At 43.7% G+C, this 17,857-nt stretch overlaps 2 protein-coding genes across 2 annotated transcripts in view; one reads left to right on the top strand and one right to left on the bottom strand.

Moving 5' to 3' along the window:
* Positions 1-9,074, top strand: part of ccni (cyclin I) — a 20,455-nt gene extending 11,381 nt beyond the window's left edge. Inside the window, exons 3-10 of the mRNA XM_041959756.1 lie at positions 415-549; positions 4,090-4,164; positions 4,268-4,408; positions 5,074-5,202; positions 5,339-5,440; positions 6,083-6,239; positions 6,580-6,821; positions 7,032-9,074. Coding sequence (XP_041815690.1) covers positions 415-549; positions 4,090-4,164; positions 4,268-4,408; positions 5,074-5,202; positions 5,339-5,440; positions 6,083-6,239; positions 6,580-6,821; positions 7,032-7,256 — 1,206 coding nt within the window. The 3' untranslated portion in view covers positions 7,257-9,074. The remainder of the gene's footprint in view (positions 1-414; positions 550-4,089; positions 4,165-4,267; positions 4,409-5,073; positions 5,203-5,338; positions 5,441-6,082; positions 6,240-6,579; positions 6,822-7,031) is intronic.
* LOC121622772 (ankyrin repeat domain-containing protein SOWAHB-like) lies at positions 9,065-17,857 on the bottom strand. The gene is made up of 5 exons (XM_041959755.1): positions 16,299-17,857; positions 15,375-15,494; positions 14,903-15,294; positions 14,590-14,777; positions 9,065-14,179 (listed from the first exon to the last, which is right to left on the bottom strand). The coding sequence occupies exons 1-5, from the start codon at positions 17,773-17,775 to the stop codon at positions 13,720-13,722; spliced, it is 2,637 nt and encodes an 878-aa protein (XP_041815689.1). The 5' UTR covers positions 17,776-17,857; the 3' UTR covers positions 9,065-13,719.

The raw sequence follows: 17,857 nt of genomic DNA, 5'->3' as shown, positions 1-17,857 counted from the left end.
AACATTCTGCCTCATGATTCTCTGTCCTCAGCATAACAAATAACTCCTCTGTGATCTCGCCACAACTGTCAAAAGTGTTTTCTTGTATTAGCAGAATGTTTAATTTGCTTAGACCACAAAACGTTGCTAAAGCTGGATTGTGATTATCAAATGCATCTCAACAAAGAAGGCATTGTGCAGAAAATCTGCTCCAGGTTAGTTTCGGTGAAAACAAGGTTTCCGTGAATAAAAACTATAATGATGCCTTTCCATCAAAGTAAGAAAGTGGATAAATAAGTATGATGACATGTTTTGTTGTCCTCTTGAGGAAACATGGACAGGAATAATGATTCTGTGGTCAGTACGAACATCCCCAAGGCCTAGTGAGATTGGGCAGTTGATGTTGTTAACATTATTGTTTGTTGTCTGTTGTAGGATACAGACATCTCCCCGGCCCAGCGGGATGAGGCCGTGCGCTGGTTGACAGAGCTCCACAGCAGACTGCAGCTGTACCCAGAGACCCTGGTGTTAGCTGTTAGTATCCTGGACCGCTTCCTTGCTCCCATCAAGGTAAAAAAAAATATATATACCACCACTGCTACAGATGTTTCTATGAGTGATTGCAGAACTACCAAATGGAGCTACTTTTACTGATTATTAACAGAACAAATATTTTAACTACTTTTCAACTCTAAACGAAATGCCTTAGTTTGGTCAAATATTATTGGTGGGAGGTTTTCGTAGCTCTGTCTTTGATTTTCACTGTTGTCGTCTATGATGACAAGGCTTGTCTTCCAGCTGATGGCAGGGTTGGAAATTATGTGGATGGCTGAATTTGTGAAGTGGCAGGTGAATTTGATGCATTTACTAGCCAGGGCCTGTGGGCCAGGCTGACAACAAATCACCTTTACCACCATCACGAGTCAATCATCTGAGTGTAGTGAGCCTGGAGGCACCAGCAGTGGAGAGGAGAGAGCAGAGAGAGCATGCCATAGAGCCCAGCAATAATTGTTCAACTGTTGGTTGAGGTTTTCAGCTGAAGCATTAAGACAGACAACAACAGGCATAAGGCAGGCATAAGATAAGCAAGGTTTGTGTGTGTGTGTGTGTGTGTGTGTGTGTGTGTGTGTGTGTGTGTGTGTGTGTGGGAGAATGAAAGTAATTAATCACCTAATAATAATGACATAAGTAAATAATTTTTGGGAAGTGTGCCTTAGTTTTGTTGTTTTTTTCAAGGTAAGAAAAAGAAAAAGTACACAGAAGTTGGGTACACACAATTGTGCAATTACAAATGGTGCCTGGTAAAATATATGAGTTGCTGGTAGAGTTTAGAATTCACCAGAGGAGAAAAAGTTAATGTTCAACACTGGCTGACGGTCTGCATTAACACGGGAACAGGTCAGTTCTGAATGTCCTTTCAGGACAACATCCCACACCACAGACAGGAAGTTGGTGTTTTTATCAGAAGAATAAAATGTTCTTGAATTATCAAGAACTGGACTTGGTGTTTTTCTGATAAGAAACAGTGCGTGCGTGCGTGCGTGCATGCGTGAGAGAGTTTCATACCTCATTCTTTTTGTGATCTCAGCTTCCTCATCAACTGCTTCTGTTGGATTAGAGAGCAGACCGCTGACTCATGTTTTCTACTTTTTTCCTTCCGTCTAGCACAAATATGCTGACTCATGTTTTGCCTCGTCTGAAACAAATGGCGTTGTAGGAATCAACGAGAACCAGTGCTCTTCAAGTAGATATTGATCGGTGCAGCTTTGATACAAGCACAAACAGCTCTGCTACAAAGGTGGAAGAATTTATTAGAATTACTTTTAAGACTTAAATTGAGTAATCTTGAGTAATATCACAGCAGGTTTTTGTTTATGACACATCAGCATTTCTCTCTTGTAAAACATGACTCAGTAACTTCTGTAATAGAGAGCAAGAAAGACATGATGATAAAAAACAAGAAATACATCGATGTGACACCTGCTCGGGTGTTTACTTGCCTTAAAATACCACATGTTTAAGCAACCTCAGCTGAATGTAGAGTCTCCTAAGCAATAAGTTCAGGTTTTCACATAATGAGTTTAGTTACAACTATATGTCAAACACTGCCTCCTACTTCAGGCTTTGTGAATGTAACATGCTGGCGAAGGCTGCAATTGAGTTTTCACTCATCTGCACCTCCTCAGCCTATCAAGGTGTCTGTTCTCACACAGCATATATGTAGTTTACAGGGATAACAGTGGTCGATTTACTAATTGAAATTCACGCTAATCTTCATGCATCCTCGACAGTCGTGGTCAGAGGCATTGTGTTTTCTCGTTGTTCGTCCATCTCTCTGTGTCATTCTCATGAATATGACATCTCAGGAACGTCTGGATAAAATTTCTTTAAATTTGGCACATTCATTCACTTGGACTCAGAGATGGATTGATTAGATTTTTGTTTTCAAAGGTCGAGGTTGCCGTAACCTCACAAAACAGATTTTCGCCGTAACTCAAGTATTATGATCAGTTTGATCAAATTCTGAAAGAAAAACTAAAAGATGAACTGATTAGATTTTGGTGGTCAGAGGTCACCTGGACCACACAAAACACATTTTTAATCATAACCCAAGAATTGCTACACTAATTATGACAAAATTTCACACAAATGTCTCATAGGAAAACTGTTGCGTTTTATATCCAAAGGGTCAAAGGTCAGCTTCACTGTGACATCATAATATTCTGCAGAAACACCTTTCTGGCCTTTATTCACCACCGTATTTCATCAGCAGAAGGGGAGACTGTGACCATATTTCACATTTGTTCAGATACGGAACTGGTGACACTGATCTTTGGTGTCCAGCTTGAAACCGTGGTGGTTGTATAAATCATCTGTACTGTTGGTTTGAGGATGTGTGTGCAGCATGTTTTACAATATGTAGTTTCCTTGCAGCAGCATTCATATGAAGCACTGTAGTCCAGCACAGGCTGATAAACTGTAAACTGCAACTTGACAAACAACCATGGGGCCGTCATTCTAGATGAAAGAGTGAGTTGGATTGATTTCAGTCAGAGGTAGACAAAAGCAGTCCTTTCATTTCTAGCCTGTGAAATGACACCTGTTTGTGGGCAGACTTCAACTATAGCTCGTTAGCTGCAGGAATTAAGCTAACATTAAGCCCATAAATTGGGGAAAGCTGTTTCTGCCTGACTTTTTGATGAGAATCCTTTGAAAGCGGTCCTATATATGCATGATGCCACAAGCAAAAGCACACATGTTGGCAATAACAATAGTAGTTTAGTTCCATTAAGGCACTTGTATATGGATATTTTTCTAAATGAATATTTACTTCAAAAAAAAAAAAAAAATTAAAAAGTCCACATGACCCTCCTTTTCCACAATATCTTGGTACACAGAGGAGCACAAAAATGATTCCAAACACTCAAACAAGCAAGCGGGGCCAGGAGGTGGCTATAGAGTCTACTACAGTGACCAGATACCAGAAGAACATTCTGAGCATATGCAGCGATCTTATTTTCCTTTGGTGGTGGTAACTTAAAATACAAATTTGTATGTACTTATTTAACACCTTTCTGGCACACAGCCTAGCATTGCTAACCAAATTTGAACTAACCAGTAGTCCACCAACGCATGTACATTACACAAAGCAACAATGGGCATGCGGGACTTGAGGTAATATCATAATTTCCAAAAACTCACCATTTACACGTACACACGGATACAGAAAGACTGGAAGAAGGCGTTTTAAAAATGTCCACTTTAGCGACGTAAAATGCTGATTGTGTGAGGAAGAGGACGACTGTAGAGGATAATGTCAGTATACTTGTGGTCAAGGCCCAAGTGTCTCTCTATCCTATATCATGCAGTGAGCATACACAATACAAGGAACTTGGAAATGGCTAGTGTTCAGGGAGTGCAGCCATTGTTAATGTTGTTAGGAACATAGCTTTTCCTGCAATGATGAGTCAAAATGTCAGGTTGGTGAACAGGGGCATTAAAGAGACAGTCCACCGCAGCAGAGTGGTCTGCCTTTTTATCTGTCAGCCATTATATAAGGTCTGCACGAAACATTTAATGACACTAAATGATTGGTTTGTTTCTCTTCAGGCCCGTCCAAAGTACCTACGCTGCATCGCCATCGCCTGCTTCTTCCTGGCCGCTAAGACCTGTGAGGAGGATGAGGTGAATACAAACATCACAATACACCTACAGTGTATAAACACACACACATAATCAAACAATAGTTACTAGTGTGTGCGTGTGTGCGTGCGTGTGTGTGGCCCAGTGTGTACCCTCTCTGAAGGAGCTGGCTGCCTCCAGCAGCTGTGGCTGTTCTCCATCAGAGATCCTGAGGATGGAGAGGATCATCCTGGACAAACTGAACTGGGATTTGCACACCGCCACAGCACTGGACTTCCTGCACATTGTACGTTTGTCACAATCACACACACCCCAACTGTGTCTGACATGATTTGAGCTACATTTTACGCCTTTAAAGTTAAGCGTGTTAGATGGCTTATTCGTTAAACATTCACTGAACATTTCCCACATCATGAGGTTCGTCATTATTAAATTACTGACCACTGGTAATGTGTGTGTCTGATCATTCCAGTCCAATGGCCTGTTAGTGTTTATAGATTTCTAATCAGTGCAGCTAGTGACACCTGTTGGCCAAAAGACATTACTTACTGCCTTCACACAGGTCATCATGCTGGATAATGTTTTTATTCTTTGCTTCACCTCCTGCAGTCTATTCCAACACGGGTTCAGTTGTAAAATCTACATTATGTCTGCAGTTTATTTTAAGGGTTCTGATTGTTTTGATTCCTAACACTTCAGCACTCAACATTTCAATCCTTATTGATGCTATCTGGTTTTCTCAAGGATTTCACTGTGAATTCATTTTTTATTTGTCTCAATAATGGTAGAAAACATGTACTACCTTTTTTAATGTACTTATTTTACTTAAAATGTAATTCTTTACCAGCCAGCTAAGTGTTTGGAAAAGAATAAGACTGATGATGACGATGATGATGATGGTCATTTTCTCCAACTCTCCCTCCTCTCCCTCCTCTTCTTCCTCTCCCATAGTTCCATGCGATGGTGTTGTCATGTCGTTCTGGGTTTTTGGACTCCGTGTTGGGAGTGAACCGCTCTCAGCACCTGGCCCTGCTCACACGTCGACTCTACCACTGTCTGGCCGACCACACGCTCATACAGGTATACACACAAATACACCCTTACTTAATTTTCAGTTTAAAGCACATACTGGTTTAGAAAACAATACTGAGGCTCAGGTTTTCATACACTTGGATGTGCCACCTGCCTGAAGTTTACCCCTCCTGTGTTTCTGTAGCTCAGAGGATCCATGCTGGCCTTGGCCCTCATCACTCTGGAGCTGGAGACCTGCTGTCCTGACTGGCTGGCTCTCACCATCGACCTGCTGAGGAAGGCACAGGTACCAGGCGGACTCTCTTTCATTATTAGTGGCAACTTGTGGCAAATCAGAAACTCTGAATGCTCGGTGTGGATCATGTGACCAAAGTGGTCAAACAGAAGTGTTGATGGAGAAGTAGTGGAAACCTCACATTGTGCTTCTTTGAAAACCCAGAGCAAAGGGGAAACTCCTGTTAAATTTAGTGTCTCAAAATGGATCAACATCTGTCATACGAGGACACTTTTCAAAAAACGGATTCATTAGAGGTAAAATGGCAGTACATTAGGTAATCGCAGGCAAAATATAGGAAATTACAGAAGTAAGATCAAATCATGAATTCAGTTTCTGTTTGAGTTTATTAGAAATTCTGGCAAGTTTCATTTTTTATGAAAAATGAAACTTGCCTTTATTTTTAAATAAGAGAATGGACTGGAACATATTAGCTGGACAACATCATGTTAGCAATGCTAAGCTATGTTAGAAGGACAGGATAAGGCTCAAGGAATAGTTAAGCTATCTGTATGTTGTTTGATCTTCCAGCATTTTCATACTGTGGCTGTAATGAACACTGCAGTCTCCAGACAATATATGTCTTTCTTATTTGCTGTCCTCCTCTCCTTCCTCCTGTGTTTCTCTCCTTCAATCTCCTTCCCCCTCTCTCAGATCGACAGCTCTGAGTTGATTCGGAGTCGAGAGCTGGTGGCTCGTAGTCTGTCCACACTGAGAGCTTCCCTGCCTCCAAACACTGTCTACATCTACCAACCCCTGCAGAGCCAAACCACCCTTCAACAGGACCCCACAGTCCCCTCCTGCACACTGGGTATGTCTAATGGTGACATGTTTGTGGGAGTTGGGAGGTACTACTGCATATGTGAAAAACGTGACATGAAGCCTTTTGTGGCTCCAAAGGGGTGTGGAGTTAGCAGTAAGTAAGCTTACCACTCCTCATCTGTGCTCAAGGCTACAGTAGCCACTACTTGCAAACACATCAGATTCTCTGACCAAATTGTTGGCAGTCAAGTGCATTGTGGGTAATGTAGTCGCAAGGTTTTGACAAGGAAGAAGAATGTGTGGAATAAAAAAGATTCCATTTCTGGTTCTGCTTTATGTACAGTCCATCTGCATATATTGAAGTATTGCTGTAACTTTTTTCACTCCAGGGATCAACACCTCCACCACCGAGTCTTCCAGGGATCACGCCCTCGTCACCACTGCCCCTGTCCAGCCACAGACCCCTGATGGTAGTGAGGAGGGGAACCAACAGCCCTGGAGCTCCATCTCCACATATTCCTCCACCACCAACAGCAATATCCCTGCTCTACTCTCTCCCCCCAAACACCACCACCATCTTAACCACCTGCAGAAGGTCACGCTGCGCTGCAAGGCCTCTGCCAAGCGCAAGGTAACACCATCTCTCTCTCCCTTAACAAACAAGACAACTTCAGGTAGGGACTTGGGTAGAGCAATCGTCAGTGATTTTTCTCTGTTTTCTGGTCTTTTACAGACCAAATGTTTGATTAGGCATCGAAGTATTTTGGAAACTAACTGATAATGAAAACAATTGTTAGTTGGAGGTCTAGCCCACACAATATAAGTCCATCTGTGTGTTCAGGTGGAGGAGATGGAGGTGGACGACTTCTATGATGGCATCAAACGCCTCTACAATGAAGACGTCACCACTGCCACCACTGCTGTCCAGGAGGGGGCAGCACCTGCAGTGGGGGTGATAACAACAGGTGGAGGGGGAGGAGGTCTGGGTGTCTGCAGTGTCCTGTTGTCCAGACAGGAAGGCAGCTCTTCCCCCTGCCCGCCTCTGCAGCCAGTCAGTGCCTCCTAGAGACCAAACAGGAACCTGTTTACCAAAACCACCTTCACACTGACCTCATCTTCCTGTTCCACTTTCAGAATAAACTCCTCAGATCAAAGTATTCAAACTATAACTTTTGGCAACAGTGATGGGCAACTCCCTCAGCAATAGGCAACAAGATCAGAGAAAGATAAAGATTGTAGTCAGTGTTTCCATTTGCATAAGAAAGCAATATAAAGGCAGCTCCTCGGGAAATGTTGCCCATCAGAGTTGCCAGAGAAAATTCTCTGATGCATCACTGCTTTGCAGACAGTAGAAGAAAAAATATTGACGAAATAATACAAATAAATCAATGATACAGATGGTTTCAGTGCAAGTTGGTTTTGGTTTCAGTGCAAACAACCCCAGTGTGACCCCGAGCTGTTCAGCTACCCTGAGGTCAGTTCCCATCATCCCCTGCAGCCGGAAAACAGAGCCCAAAAAAATTTAAACATTCAAAAAATAAAAAAGCTGCTGCTGCTACTATCTTATTAATTATATTTGTTGAACACAAATACAGTATTACAAAAGGCTTAAAAAAATTATAAATAAAAAAGTTACCTTCAAAAAAAAAAGAAGAATTGACTTATCTACCCCTTTGTCTCGCTCTCTGTCCTGTTGTGAAAGATTTTTGAAAATGTCATCGTTAGTCATTTTATATTTGTTGTTCACATCTTAAACTCTTCTTTAATTTCACATATCTATGTTTTTATTCTGTCTTCCCTTTCCTTCCTCACTCTGCATGTTTTCATCTCTATTTATAACCTTTTCATGGAGTCTAAATCGAACGTGTGAATGTTTCTGAGTAGATGATTATCTGTATTCCTCGCCCAGATAGATAAAGTTGAGTTTTTTAGTGAAGTGTAATTTGATTGTTAATAAGACGCTAATATAAACATCCCTCCTATGAATCCCTCTGTTTTTTCCTTCCCTCTCAGCTTGTTCCGGCGGCTTGAGTGAGTGAAAGTTTCTCAGGTTGTTTTATTAACCTACATACAAAAAAACGTCTATTTGGAGCTGCCGCTTAGATCTGGTCTCCCCATGCAGGCATCTTGGCTATCAAAAGATTGCTTTGTTTTGTTTGTTTTTGGACCCAAGTCATCCTGGTACGATAGACAAATTACTGGTTACTACAGCAGCTTTCAAGGGGTGGAGTTACAGGAACCCTGATCCTAGGCTTTAAAACTGCTGTACTATAGGATCTACAGTACCTGTCCTATCAGGGCCCTATTCTTTAAACCTGGTTCATGTAATCCAAACTAACGTGATGTTATCTGGCTAAAATGATCCTATTTATTCTCATCTGGCTAACTTGGTCCGTTGAACATACAGAGAGATATTGATTATTTACCAATAACTTACATGTTCATCTAAAACAACAAAACACCCAGGCATCACAATCAACCTAAGTTTGTTGTCCTCATAGAAAGAACAGGGCCCCAGGGCAAAAATCAGACCGCATGTGCTTTCTGTGTTAAAGCAGCCAGAGAGAATTAAAGTTGTAGTTTATATATTCACATGTTATAAAGCAACCTTGAGTTATTTAAAGCATTTCAATAGCTAAGTGACAGAAATGTAGTTTTTGAGTTGGTGTCTGATCTTCAGAAGCAGACAATATAGTGACAATCTTCACTTTGATGTTCAAAAAAAATCTAAAACAACATGCTCTGTTTTTATTTCTTGAAGTTCTGTTTAATATATTTTTATTCCTGCAAAAAGCTCTGTTGCTCCTGCTGTTGGAGCTGCTGGTGTCTGCTCCAGGTCCCTGAACGCACCGTGGCACCAATGAATAAAGAGTATGAAACCTGAGCAAGCTCTTTGTCTTCATTTTCTCATACATAAACATTCATGTATTGCATTCGGCTGAGTTTTATCCAACAGAAGAAAAGTTCAGTTGGATAAAGGGATACATGTTATCAGTCAGTAGGTGAAACAACAGATGAAGAGGGAAGTGTTAAAAAAGGAACTCAGAGGTGAGGACAGCAGCCCACACAATGTTGATGTATTTGTACTCAGTTCATTCTGCTTTACAACATACATACATACAACATAGAAACTTCGTTCAAACCTCAAGATGTTCAGCTTAGTAAGAACATTATCACAATATCTTTTAGCATTTGGATCTTTCACACTTCAAAAGTACTCTTCAGCTTCCTTTTATTCTCACAATTTTATTCTTCATAGATGTTTTTTTAAATAAATACTTCAACCTCTCACACAATTTAAGTCGGCAAACAGACTTAAACATATTCCACTCTGAGCCTCATATATAAGGAATATAAGGAATTACGGGCTTTGAGTAAGAAATCAGAGTTTGAGAAGTCCGTCAGTTTAATCTGTTAAATGAACCGGAGTCAGTTACCATCACCATGACAAACCATAACTGCAGGTGGGGACGCACAGCTGATCGACAATGACTTTCAAGACATTCATAGCAAACACATGAGTATGACTACGCTAGTTGAAGCATATCTAACAATGAGGGGATAAAGTGAAGCGTAACCCAGAGTTTGTCTGGTAAACACGATGTTGCCAGCTGTGGATTACTCCGCCCTGCTTGCAACTAAAAAAGAGGTATATGTTTGCCTTGTTCCTGTGTGTGTGTTGCATGTCCTTGGCTGGATGGAGCTGAGGAGCCATCGTGCTCCTGGAAGCTGTTTGAACCGACCTGGTCAGACACCAGTGTGTCCATCTCCCAGCATGCACCAAGCCTTGGACATTTTGCATTGTCCTTGTACCTGAAATCAGCCACCGCACTCGTACACTTTCATACACTACTAATACTAACGCCCTCAGTTTTCTTCAGTAAATGTCAGTTCATGGTTTCCAATATTGGCACGCATCTCCCTTCCTTGTTTGGCCACATTACCATGGCTGTCTGGTGATTGTGTGTTTTTTCTTTTGAAAATGTAATATTTAATAATACTACATTGCCAAAGCTAAATTACTTAACATTTCATTCTGTTAAAGCTTATTATGTGATATGTAAGAGAGAGAGAGAGAGCGGTACTGTGGAGTATTATGTAACTTTATACACAGCACTGGTCCAACCAGCTGCTTCAGAATGTACACACTTGTGCTGCCGAGCTTGTTCAAACAAAAACTCTACACACAGATATTTGTACATCTAAACTTGTGACAGTCCTCAATAACGTAATCCACAATCTAAACCTGATTCTAAAACCAAGTCTTAACCCTCAAATGCACATGCACACACACAGTCATGAACAAACATGTCCTCCAGGCTGCAGTGCCTCTCCACACAGATTGAACATGTTGCTGCCAGTTCCAAAACCACTGTTAACAACATGCAGTGATATAACTGCTGGGTGGATCCACTGAACACAACTGTTAAATGATCTGATGAAATAATATGATGTCACTGAGGTGGTGTTCACATGTTTGTTCAGCATTACTGTGCACACACTCCACAAACCAGTCCGACCCAGCCCCCGGGTTTCTGTGTGTCAGCCTGTGGCTGAATGAACACCATCTTATTTTGGAATATGAACCGTGAATCAAGGCAACTGAGCTTAACTCAAGGTCCACTTACCAGCTTTTCCATAATCATTCAACCTCATCTCCAAGTCCTCCAAGCTGTAACAAGAGCTACAGTTATCATTTCATTATTGATTATTGATAATCAGCAGATCTATCATTTAATCTATAAAATGTCAGAAAATAGTGGAAAATGATTGTTTCTCAGGGCTCAAGATATTCACTTTACAATGCCGTAAAAATGAAAAGAGCAAATCCTCTCATTGGAAAAGCTGGAACCAGAGAATATTTCCCATTTTTGCTTGAAGAGTTACTCAATCAATGAATAATTTTCTGTTGATCAACTAATCAGTTTATTGACTAATTGTTTCATTTCATCTGAAAAATGTATGTACATGCACCACTTTTAAGCTTCAGGGCTTTTCATGACTGGTTTCACTCACATGGAAGAATCCAAGAAGTCCAAGACTTAACAGACAGAGCTGGCAAAGTATGGACACCCAAAACTGACTATTCAAAAAAATATATATGACTACATCAGTAAAAAATACAAACCCAACAACAACCCCCACCAAAACAACAACAACAAACAAACAAGGACATGAAGAAGTTGAAAAAATATATGATCTATTGAAAAATAAACAGAAGTTTTTATTGTATTTTACCAACGTTTCATACTCAAACAGTATTGTTTTCAGTGATGTTTTTGACTTGTCTGCTAACTTTTGTCTGCTGTTCGTCTTTTTTGGGGCCTCACAGTGAAGTCAGTCAGCCATATGAAACAGATCAGTGCTAAAAGATGACACACACGTGCACAACACCTCCAGCCGTGAAACATATTTAATACTCAGTGTACCAACTTTGACCCGTGGTCAACTTGATTGTGGATCATTAAGTTACAGTAAACTTCAGACCGCAATAATTTACAAACCAAAACACACCAGGTTTATCTGGTGATGAGTGTTAGAGGTTAATATTAGTGTTTTTATGTTTTACACCACCAACTACAAATCCTGTAAGATTCACTTCTTTATCTTTTTCCAAATCCTACATCAGTCCTTAGATGTTTCCCTTCCTTCCAGGCAGCCACTGATTTCAATTCATTTCTACGAAAAAAAAACTTGCAAAGTGATTCTACTGGAGTGTTTCATCGAACAGGTGTTCGTGTTGGTTTGACCAAACTAAAGGATGTCTGGAAGGAAAAGAAATCTAAAACTGACGGATGATTTGGAAAGTAGCAGAAATCAGAAATGCACAACAAGTGTTAAAAAGCAGCAGCAGCAGTATCACCTGTGCAGCTCACTGTCCTGTGGGTGAATCACAGCTTCAGACTGAAACTGGAGCTCAAGTCGCCCTGTGGCTCATAAACTTCCACCCTTTTCTGCACAAGCGCCTGCTAATCACCTTTGGCTTCAAGCTATCACACGACTCAGATCCAGTGTTTTGTTTGGCATTTTGAAACCGAGAGCTTCAACTAGTGCTCCCTGTTGTTGCAGTTACCTGGACTGAGCTGGCTGTTAGTCACTGTAGTTTCAGTGGCATACACTGAGTCTTAGTGGTATATTACAGTACACTGTTTGGTATGCTAGATCTACTGCCATGTTCCACTGTCAGATACCACTCTCCACAGCCAGGTGCCATTTCAACTGTAAGTGTCATGATCAGACCAGGAAGTGGCACAGCCAAATTCACGTGTGTCTTTGTGAAGCAGGCGGTGCTGGAGGCTTGCTGATGCAGGGGCTACCTGCTGTAGCTGGAAAGCCAGCTGGACTCCAGAGTGACTGCAGACTGCATCCCTCTTTTGAGGGGGGTTAGTCAAATTAGACGTGCAATAGAAATACATTTCGGTGCAACATTTCCTAGATACACTGTAAATACTGTCTGGGCCCTTATACTAGAAGACTGACAGACTTGAAGGCTGATGTTATGCTAATAGCTAAGTTAGTGGAGCTAGCGATAGCTAAATACTAGCCCTGTATGGTTAGCATAGTGAGCTTGTCGGATTGTATAAAAAAATAATTACAAACCTATATCTTTGTTAATCCATATGTGTATTTATTTATATGTACAGTATGTGTTGGAATGTGACCATAAATAACTCAGGTGTGAAATACCCAACAGGAAACTGATTTGACCACCAATGCTAGATACACCAGCAGCCACTGAAAGGTCAAATGTCCAGTCTTTTCTTTTTAATGCCAGTGCCAATTATGGCTTAAGGAGCTCTCACACCTACTTGATCAGCTAAAACAACACACGTCTGTATGAGTGAGGCAACCTGCCCATATTACTTAAAGTCAAAAGTAATTCAAACGGCAGTCTTTGTACTCTGTGTGCTTTGGCAGTTCATTAAGTCCCATACACATAAGAAGCAGTTCTTGGCTTGTTTTAACAAGTCAATGCAAACACAAACCCACCAGAATTAAAAGGCATCGATGTATCATTTTTTTCCCCGTGGCGTGGACCAAATGGACAGAACTACAGGCGTGAAAGTGCCGGGGGTGGTGTCAGTGTCAAGAACCAGTATACAAATGTGGGGATTATCTGCCACTGGAACATCATTTTATCATTAATTAAAGCCCAATAAGCTCTGTGCTATCAGAGCCATTTCTTTCTGGAGTGAAACCACTTTCAGAATGCTATGTAAACCAGATCTTCCTGTTTTACAGGAGTAAAACCAGACAAAGCTAACGGCTAGCTGCGTACCATAAAGTGTTGAGGACTGTATTCACCGTATTTGGCAATCCAGTGCAAGTCTCGTCTGTTGAGCGGGGACGAGTCCTCCCATGTCTTTCCATGGTGTGGACCATATAGACAGAACACTGGTGTGAAAGTGCAGTGGACTGTCAGTGTCAACAACCAGCACACACCTGTGGGGGTTATCTGCCAGAGGAACTAATCCAATCAGGTTTCAGAACTCTACAAAAAATTCAACTTAATCCATCACCTGAGGATTTTAAATGGAGGAGTCAGACTGATGTCCCTGAAACCGAGCCAGAGATTTGTGTTTGAGGAACGCAGCAATCGACGACGACCTTTTGACCCTCGCTGTGCCTGAAATGGTCAGCGGCCTCTCTCCGGAGGAAGCCGAAGAGAGGTGATGCCGCCGGTGGTGGCGTTGATGCTTTTGCGGTTTCCAGCTGAGGTCGACTGTCCCGACTCCTCCCTCGAGTTTCACAGCAGCCCGCGGTGGAGCTCCCAGCAGCTGGAAGATGTCGGACGACACGGTGTGGCTCAGGTACTGCCAAGGCTTCTTCCCCGCTGTGTCCCTCAGCCTCACGTCGGCATTGAACTTGCTAACCAGCAAGCGCATTATGTTCTTGTGGCCGTGGATGGCGGCGATGTGGAGAGGCGTGTGGCCGCATGTTGACCTGGCGTTTATGTCAAAGGTCAAACCAGCCTTTTGAACTCCATACCTGAAACCCCAGCCAGAGAGAGCAGATCAGCGCCTGGACAAGTAAAGTATCTTTAATCATGTCTGCATTCAATGTCCTTAGAAAGAAATTAGTTTCACAAGCTAATTTATTCAATATTCTTTAAGTACATTTTGATGTTGGAAGGAAATTGCTAAGGTCTTTTTTTTATTTTTACTGCACAATCAAAATAAGAAACAAGAACTTCTGACAGCAAATCATCTCAGCTAAAGTGGCAGCAGAGCAACAGACCACATCATAAACCCGAAAGGTGTTGGTGATCCATGTAAGCAGGTCAAGTATCATTAATCACAGCCCATGAGGCTCTGTAGCCTTCAAGCTATTTCTTTTTGGAGTGAAACCAGTTTCAGTATTCTATATAAACCAGACAAAGCTAACAGCTAGCCGCGTACCATAACGTGTTGAGGACTCTGTGGTCGCCGTGTTTGGCAATCCAGTGCAGCACAGTGAAGCCGGTGATGAAGTCTTGTTTGTTGAGCAGGGACGAGTCCTCTCTGAACAGGGAGTAGATGTCGGGCCAGGCACCCGCGGCCCCCTTCACCAGCCAGGCGTGCTCCTTGGGATCCAGAGGAACCACTGACTGATGACGAGATCACATGAACTTAATCGATCTCCCTTCTAGGGACTTACTTCTACCATACCAAGAGTGTCCATTAGACTTGAATGGGACATTTAAAGAGAAACCACACTGTCTACAACTCTCACCTGCCTACTGGAGCCTTCATGATGAGCTGTGGAGGGGGAGGCAGCGGGGAGGCTCCTCCTCCCTCCTTTCCCCTCCATCCCCTCGTCCAGGTCGGCCATGCTGTGGCAGCGAGGCGGGGTGGAACAGGACGACAGCGAGGAGGATGACAGGTTGTATCGAAGGCTGAGTGAGGAGGAGATCAGGTGGAGGCGGTTCAGACGGGCCGCCTCACTCCCTCCTCCCCTCGCCTCCTCCTGGAGGAGCTGGTCGAGGTCGGCTCCCAGGCTGCGGCACATCCTGCTCCTAAGCTGGCTTCTGCGCAGCCTGGCAACCGCCGGGCGCTGTCGCAGCTGCGGTGAAGAGGTGGAGCCATCGCTTGACTCTGCCTCCTCGCGGTCATCGCAAAGATCACCTGCGGGGTGAAGTACAGGGCTTTAAACACATAAACATAACGCGTGAGAAAAAAACTCACCAACGAACTTCAGCTCTGACCTGTAGAGAGGTGCCAAGGCGCTGTGACTTTACTGTTGGCTTGAGGCATCATAGACTCCATCTTTGTCGCTCGGGCCCGCTGGAGTACTTCCTGGATTTTCGGCCCACCCCGAGCATTACCTGTAGACACAGAAGGGTTAAATAGACAATCCACAATTTATTATACTAATGTCTATTTTTTCTGCTCTCTCTACTGTTATAGCTGATTTGCTTTAAAGTGTTTCCATTCGCTGTTCTTCAGGTGGAGAAATACCCGAGCTCTGCCCACAAAATTTGACTGGCAAAGGCAGCTGCTTGTTTTACAATATAATTTATGAGATACAACAAAGTTTGTGAGGTTACATTTGTAAGCACTTTTTCATTATAGTGTCACTCTATAATAAAAAGCTTTTTGCATCTGGACTTGGTTGCTGTTTGGGTCTGGCTCAATATTTTATATACACAAAACCTTTTTTGCACTGACTGAATTATGTCAGTCGGTACAAGTAGAGCAAATAGCAAATACACCAACTGTCAGGTCAGGTTCATAATCTTACTTAGCTTACTTTCTTTGATCAGATAAAAATTCAATTGAAGTTCTTTTATCATTGCTTGCAGTTAGACAACATTTAATATTTGAGGTATTTGGCTTCAACAGTAGGACGCTGTAGTTTTTAATCAAACGTTCCTCAAACAGGAGGGAATAGTGCCATTTGTCTGGGACTATTTTCAGCAGCGGATGAATTCACAGTTGGCACCCTAGTGCGTTTTTAAGGCAGTAGGACAGTGTACGTGGGATTGAGTCAAAATAAAGTACAGAGTATTCATTCACATTGTGTATTCATTCACACACAATACTAGTTAGTAGGACTGTTTCATTAATGGTTTTGGTCTTTTAATGACATTTGCTGACAATGAGGAAAATACAGACTATCACTGCAGTACCTGTTCCGGTCTGTAGATCCTCATAGCTGCTTCTCCACCCCGATCCTCTGGGGGAGCCCGGCGGCTGCCACTCGCTGCTGGAGTGGCCGGTGTCCGATGAGGGGGAGAAGATGCTACTGTGGCTAGATGACAGCCGCATCCTCTGGCTCTGATCCAGCCCCTGCCTAGGCTCCCGCTGGACACCTGCAGTCTGCGAGTATCTGCAGTCCATGTGGACATCGAGATGAGGCGCCACCTCTTTAGCTCGGTCTGGAGATGGCATGTAGTGCTCTGCCTCCAAAGGCAGGCTGCGTCTAGCGGACGTCGACTCCTCTGGAACAGATCCAGGTTCCAGGCCTGGCCCGGTCCACTGTCCTCTCTGCCTGACCTCTGACTCCGAGGTCCAGCCTGGGTCACCAGGGGGCAGCATTTCCTCTTTCACAGTCTCGATGAAAATCTTTGGAAGCTTCCTTTCTGATAAAGAGGAGGAGGACAGTACAGAGGGAGGTGCAGGCGGGTCTGTGATGCATGGCGAGGAGGCGGAGATGGCCCTCTCCATGTCTCCGAGAAGGGCACTCACAGGCCCCGTTCCTCCTGCTGATCCTGGCCTCATCGGGACAACCTCCTCCTCCTCATCATCTTCATCATAAGAGACAGCAGATTTGTAGCTCTGCCTGTGTCTGATGCGGCGTGGGGCATCCTGAGGCTGAACGTGATGCAGAGGAGGCTCCTGATGAAGAGCTCCCTCAGGCTGCAGATAGGCCTGCCTCCCCGTCAGGGGTTCTGGGACTGGGACCTGCTGCCTGGTTTCTCCTCGGTGTCTGACTGCAGCGACCACAGGTGTGATCCCTGGAGGCAGGTCGAAGCCCACCCTGTGCTGTCCCACTGGAGGGTGCTGATGTTGGGCAGGAGGCGGTGACAGACTGGGGGTCTTCAGTTCTGTTTTCTCTACGATCTGACTGACCACCTGAGCAGCTGCTGGTCTACCTGAAACTTTAGGTGTGCTGATTACCTGCTGCTGTTTCTGCTTCAGGTTCAGATTAGTCTCCACGTTGTTGTTGTTATTGTTGAGCAGGATCCCAGCCGCAGGTAGGAATGTTTTCCCGGCGGTTCCTCCCGGCGGGGCGGGTGCTGCCCCCTCCCTCAGCTGGGGCTTGTGCCGACTCTTCTCTGCTGTTTCAGCCGGGCTCAGTTTGACGGTCTCCGCGGAGGACTCGGTGCTCTTCCGGGGCCGCAACGGCCCAGAGGAGCCCCCTTCACCGCCGCCGGGGTCGTGTCTTCTGAATTTCTTCCTGAGAACGACGCAAGAGACGCCGTCGACCTTTTGCACTGTGGCCAAGGAGTTGACAAACTTTTTGAAGAGCTCGCGGTTCCTGTCCCGGTCCTCATGGTCCCGAATAAAGTTTCTGAAGTGCAGGAGCAGGTCCGAGTTTTTCACCGAGCCTCCGCTGCTCTGGAGGAAATGCAACACCGTTTCCTGAGTGAAATCTGTGGCCATCCTGGTCTTACCCCCACTTTCTCTGCTTTATTCGTCTCCCTGCGGGGCTCAAAGGTCGGGGAGCAGTTTCTGTCAGACAGGA

The sequence above is a fragment of the Chelmon rostratus genome, chromosome 19 (genome assembly GCF_017976325.1).
Source record: "Chelmon rostratus isolate fCheRos1 chromosome 19, fCheRos1.pri, whole genome shotgun sequence".
Taxonomy (NCBI): Eukaryota; Metazoa; Chordata; class Actinopteri; order Chaetodontiformes; family Chaetodontidae; genus Chelmon; species Chelmon rostratus.
Note: the sequence above shows the minus strand (reverse complement) of the source record. Positions and strands in the feature narration are given on the sequence as shown.

Coding starts and splice junctions, on each gene's coding strand:
- LOC121622772 (XM_041959755.1), bottom strand. CDS start 17,775: ATGGCCACAGATTTCACTCAGGAAACGGTGTTGCATTTCCTCCAGAGC. Junction 15,495..16,298: donor GGATCTACAGACCGGAACAG/GTACTGCAGTGA, acceptor CTGTGTCTACAG/GTAATGCTCGGGGTGGGCCG. Junction 14,778..14,902: donor ATGAAGGCTCCAGTAGGCAG/GTGAGAGTTGTA, acceptor TCTCGTCATCAG/TCAGTGGTTCCTCTGGATCC.